The following is a 6,000-nucleotide window of genomic DNA, read 5'->3' as shown; positions in this document are numbered from 1 at the left end:
AATAGGAATCATTAAATAAATTAATAACACAGTGGTGGGCTATCATTCCATTTACAAATGCGTAATTGTGAGACAAACAAACTTATCTATGTCAAAGGAATGCTCTTGTACCAGGATACGTCCATTTCAGAAAGCAAAATGATAAAGAAGCTCTCAGCGGCTGCTAACAGAGGGGCGGAAATACATAAATTATCTTCACTGCGGGGCGGAAGTACGTAAGGTCTTCAGTTACGAAAACAAAACAAGCAGGAACTGCGGCTGGTGAGTTTGGAAATAACAGTAGCTAACGTGGATAAGGTTAGTCATTTGGCTAGTAGAACTAGATCTATCGAACGAATAGCTGTTTCTGTGACAAGGCAATAAATACAAAACGTTATTAGAATGTATGAAATGCAGATCCTCAGTAGCTAGAGTAAGCTTCCTTATGTTTCGCAAAGCTAACTAAGTTAGCTTGCTAGCTTTCTAGCGAGAATACATCATGTCAGTTGAGGTCAGAGAGGATGCAGAAAGATATTAAAACTAATATTAATAAAATTGTATTTGTACACTGTTAGCTCCTTAGATCAATTAAATCAACACCAAATAATATACCACGTCTGTACACTAGCTAACTGTTACAATAATAACGCTAGCTAACGTTAGACTGAAGTGATAACAATGACCCTTAAAATCGATTCTACGTTCTCAAAACAGTCCCATCTATTATTGTTTATTGTCCTTGTCTAGCAAATGACGTCCCCCTTTTAAAAAATAAGTATTGATCTAGGTGGTATCATAGAAAGAGAGCTTTATAGATTGTCAATGAGATTGTTTTGTTTTGGGCCGTTCTTTTAACCCTTCGCGGTGTTGTGTCACTGAAAACAAACACGCCTGACATCCATGTACGAAGCAGAGACTCCATTGACTTAATCAAGATTCGGATAACACCATATTAACTGGGCCCGCCAGCTATGAATCTAATCGCTCTGTTATACGTGGTGAATTATTTCTCTGTCACACTAAACCGGTGCCAAACTTGCTTTGCTACAGTGAGAGCTGCGTTGTTTAGATTGATTGTGAATTGATTTAAATGCTGTTTTGTGTACTAAAAGATAGGATAGGCAGTGATATAGTGAACAGTTCTAAAATAATTGCACAATTTGTTAGGAAGCAGTTGTATTCACAAATAGTAATGTATCTTCTAGTGTTAGTTTAAACAGTGGTCACTGTTTCAATGTTAGACTCTGTTAAAAAACATTTTTAAATATAATTGAGATACATTGGGTATCATCTGTTCATCATTAACCAAGAGTTTTCTCATGAAGTAAATTTTGATTCTCTCCTGTGGCACCCAAGACATCTGTCCTCCTTTGGGCTCACAGTTAGTGAATACTTGAGTTAGTTTGAGTTAATCATACCGGCCACACACTCATCTGCCTGCCAGTGACCCTGCTCCACATCTCCCCCTGCAGGCAGGCGGGCGGGCGGGCGGCAGCGCGATGGACGAGTTGGTGCACGACCTGGCGTCGGCGCTGGAGCAGACCTCGGAGCAGAACAAGCTGGAGGAGCTGTGGGAGGAGATGGTGCTGAGCCCGCTGCAGCAGCGGCGGCAGATCCGCCGGCGGAGGGGGCGCAAGCGGCGCTGTGACTCCTCCCTGCACCCGCTGGAGCACGGCCGCTGCCTGAGCGAGGCCTCCGAGTCCAGCCTGGACGAGGCGGCCAAGGACTGCCGCGAGAACGCCGCAGCCGCCGCCAACTTCAGCGACTCGGACGACATGATGGTGGCCAAGCGCCAGCCCTCCTTCGCCTCCGGCGCCGCCTCCCTCAAGACCAAGCAGCACTCCTGGCCCGAGTCGGACTCCTTTACCGAGAACACGCCGGGCCGCCCCCTCCGCAGGAGGCGCAAGGTCAAGCGCATGACCTCGGACGTGATGGTCAGCCTGCAGCAGAAGCTCAAGGTGTCCGAGCTGGACGGCGAGCGGGTGGGCAAGTCGGCCAAGAAACAGCGGCTGTCCAAGCTGAAGAAGGGGGCCGGGCCCTGGGCCGGCGACGTGGGAGGTGGTGGGGCGGGGATCATGTCGGAGGAGTGCTGGAAGGACAAGATCATGTTCGAAGCCAAGGACCAAAGGGAGGCCTCTGATGAGAACATGTCCGAATGGTAACGTTGTCTTTTCATCTACTCCACTATCAAATTGTACAGTGAATGCCCTAGATTTTGAGATTTGTTTTGCTACAGTCTTGTCTTTCTTTCATGTGAGAAAAGTTAGTAAATTCTCATGAAAACTTATTAACTGCTTACTTGATATTTACATGTTCTAGTCGAAGAACAGTGATGAACCCTGAATTTAGTTTAGTAATTCAAACAGGATATCTTATCAGTATATGGCACTGCATGTAAAGAAGCTTCTTAAAGTGATGTGAAGCTTCCATACACAAAACATAGCAATTTGATTGATGAAGGGTAGCAAAGTTTTTGCACTCTTAATTTGTTCTAATTGCACTGCTTCCGTGTCTACTGTTAATAACTTTTTAATGGCAATTATTTACGATGGTGTCGTTTATGGATGTCAAATCACTTGCTGTAAAGGGGTGTGACTTTACTTGCACCAAAAGGTAGCACTTGTGTAGTGATGGATAGCAGCCATTTTTGTTCTGGATTGTCTGCTACACGTCAGGGTACCTGCATCATGAAGCAGGGTCACTGATTTAGCTGGAAGACTGCATTACGTAAAACCCAAAACCCTCCCAAATCTGGAGCATGGAGTGAGGTGAAAAGAACTGCTCCGGGTTTTACTTCTGCGCAGTTACTCAGCTAACTCAGTAACCCTGCTTCATGATACAGGTCCCGGGTGAGGTGTAGTCAGGAGAATATATTTTCATCAGTTATATTTGCAGATGATTATATGGGTAGATTGAGAATTTGGCAACAGACAACAGGAAACCCTCTGCTGCATGCAGTAAGGCTTAAAGGGTGTTTAATTATCACAATGGATAAAATCTCATGAAAATAAAAGGGATCTGTTTTTGGTTTCCATGCCAACTTCTGGCTTTAGTTACTAAAATGGTCCTAGCATTTGTGCCGTCTGACATTTTAACTATATATTTTTAAAAGCGAATGAACAGTAGCCAAGGACTAATCAACGAATGAACCGATGTTGGTGTATACACCAAATTAACTCATTTAGCCGGTATAATTGGTGAAACAAAATCCTGCCTTCACACCAGCCCTCCCGGACCAGAATTGCCCCCACCTGGTTCAGAAGGAAGACTGCTCCCTACTGGTCCTTCATTGCCACTACCAGGAGTTTTCCTGAGATATCTCTAATTCATCAGTGCTTCCTGGGCATCTGGTCTGGGTCAAATCCATAATTGTTTTGGATTCAAATTCCTTTCTATGCTTTACTGAGCTTGTCTGGTGTATTGGAACCGATGAAATGCTGTCAAAAAGTGCAAAGCCTGCCTTTGGTCCTTTTGGCTGGCTCCATTGCACCAGGCGAGATCAATCAAGCAAGGAAAAGTATTTGAATCGGAGGTCTGCTGGGAATCTCCCCTGCTCCACTTTGTGTAGCTTCTGCCAAAACGAGTCCTAAGTTCTGCCTCCGGTGTGCGCAACTGAGCCAAGAAACCACCTCCCTCTCTGTTGTGTTTGAGCAACACATTATCTAAGACCGAGCCACAGGTTGTAACCTGGCATGCATCATTACTTGACATGAATCATCAATATCTTGGGCGCTCTCTTAAATGCTAATTAATTTCTGATGCTCGGTTAACTACTTAGAACCCCCCACCCCCTGTCTGTTTAAGTTAGCCAGTCAGCTCAGCCCCTGGTATAAAAGTCATGGACATAACCAGACATGCACTGAGGCAATTAAACAAGAAGGCATGAAATTATCTACACAGGCCACCTAAATCTTATTGTCAATATGCAATATGGCTCCATTTATTACAAGGCATATAACATTGGCTCTACCTACCTCGTAGCATCTGACTGACATTAAAAATGAATGATTTTATCTCCTTGTATTCATCTTCTCAACGGAGCTATTCAATAAGTAGGAAAATATAAAAGAATAGCCTTAAGCCAGCAGTCAGTCTCATTATTTTCTTTTCAGAGACATTGTGATAAATAATCACTTTTTGAGCCTTATTGATTGGTCTGAAATGAAGTTCAGATTCATACATCCCGGATAATTAAGGTTTCCGCCGGGTGAATCGGTGCGTGTCTGTTTCTGGCATCCTGGTCGCCGGCGGGGGACGCTTCTCTGTGCGTTGGCAGCCGCGTTAGCGGGAGAGACTTGTCCTTTGCACACGGCGGATCTGTGTATTCCACTCAAATGAGATACACCGCAGTCACTGTTCATCACTGGAACGAGGTGTCACCGTAATTGCGGCGGTAATTACCTTTGCACTAAATGGGGATCTATAGTGCTTTTTTATTACAACACAGCGGTGTTGTGCATTTAATGCTGTAAATCCAACTTTGTTACAGGAAATCGGAAGGATATGGACATTTAATAATATGAGAAGCTGTGATGATCGTAATCACTGTTGGTTTCTGGGAACTAAATGAACCGTGCGCATTGGTCACTTGCTTGTCAGCTCTGTTCTTTTGTAGGAGCTACACTTAGAAATAGAACTAATTTCATTTTTATCCTTATGTTTTTGGGCTTTTTTGGTCAAAGCAAGAGTGGTGTGATCTTACCTGAACTATCCACAGAAGATTACGTGACTTAGAGCATTTTATAAGGATGAAACCTGATGACAAACATTAGGGAACATTCAGCGAACTGAAGCAACTTTTCCATTGTGTCTTTTCTATGTCAAAAGGCTGGAGTGTGGTAGAACGGCCGGTCCCTGGCCCCTCCCTGCATACCTTCCGGTGCTGTGGCGTGTTCTCCTTGATGATCTTATTATCTCTCGGCCCATTTAAGGAACAAAAGGGGGGGAAAACGTCTCTACTGTAACCACCGATGGGAAGACAGAGGGCTGTACATCTTCTGGTTTAATTTGTGCTGACCTCTCTGGCCCCTCAACGACACTTGTTTTCTTATTTTATGGAAAAATCAATACCCGTTCTGACAGAAAAGAGCTCCAGAGAAGAAATAAATGGAAACGGCGTAGCTCGCTGTCAATCATTTTTCACTTACAAAACGCTACATTTTAAATGCTCCTCGGCCTGCGCTGGAGTGGCTGTGAAATCATTGGGTTAAGTCCTTGCGGAGCTAAAAAAGAAATAGTGCAGTAAAGAGAAGGGGGTAGTGGGGGGGGGCACTCATGACAGCGGTAATGTAGTTGTGTTTAGACTTCAGGAATGCTGTGATCGGTTTCGGTGTTTCCCCCCTTTGAAACGGATCAGTTGATCAGTTTTTTTGAAAACGCCTTTTAATCATTGAAATGTAAATGGCCTCCGTTCGTTCCATTAACCCCCGCCTATTATGCGGCTAACCTTTTAAATGTCTCTAGCCTGAAGGTCAGGGCGCGTACGCGAGCGGGCCTCCCCTCATGCCAAACCGAGTGCACCGCGAGCAGATGTTGGCAGCTCCAGCTGGGCTCAACATCCTTGATTAGGCCCGCTTTTGGCCTGACGGCAAGGTGGCCACCTGCCGCTGGGTTGGGGTAAGAGCGAGAGCTCACCTGCGGTGGAGGCGCGGAGAGAGCGGGTCCTGTCCCCCTCCGCGTAGACAACCCTCCTCCACCCCTAACCAGCCGACCCTCCACCCCTAAAAACGCTCTCTGCTCGTCTGAAACTCAAACACCTTTATCCATGTCTGCCTACCAACTCCCGTTTTGTCTCCCGCAACCCCCCCTTCCCCCCTTGCCCCCACACACTTTTTACTTTGTAATTTGGAAACTATGTTAGTTTGGGGAAAATCAGAGCGCTGAAGTTCATTTAGTAAAGCTCTGAGACTAATCCAATTAGCGGAGCTCGGGGAGGGTTGGAATAGCCTTTTAATCAGGCACCCATGGAAGTGGGCCTGGATTTGGGCTGGGCTGGGCTTGTTTGAAGAAAAGTGCATCTCC

General features: G+C 45.4%; 1 protein-coding gene across 2 annotated transcripts in view; it reads left to right on the top strand.

Annotated features, from left to right (window-relative positions):
- Window positions 1–228: 228 nt before the first annotated feature.
- gpatch2 (G patch domain containing 2) overlaps window positions 229–6,000 on the top strand; it is a 37,142-nt gene continuing 31,370 nt past the window's right edge. Inside the window, exons 1-2 of one of the 2 annotated variants that reach the window (XM_061257006.1) lie at window positions 229–261; window positions 1,452–2,137. In XM_061257006.1, coding sequence (XP_061112990.1) covers window positions 1,479–2,137 — 659 coding nt within the window. In that variant the 5' untranslated portion in view covers window positions 229–261; window positions 1,452–1,478. Of the gene's footprint in view, window positions 298–1,451; window positions 2,138–6,000 lie in introns of both variants that reach the window. The other variant, XM_061257015.1, reaches the window with a different exon arrangement.

The sequence above is a fragment of the Conger conger genome, chromosome 1 (genome assembly GCF_963514075.1).
Source record: "Conger conger chromosome 1, fConCon1.1, whole genome shotgun sequence".
Classification (NCBI taxonomy): Eukaryota; Metazoa; Chordata; class Actinopteri; order Anguilliformes; family Congridae; genus Conger; species Conger conger.
This window is presented reverse-complemented; position numbering and strand designations above follow the sequence as displayed.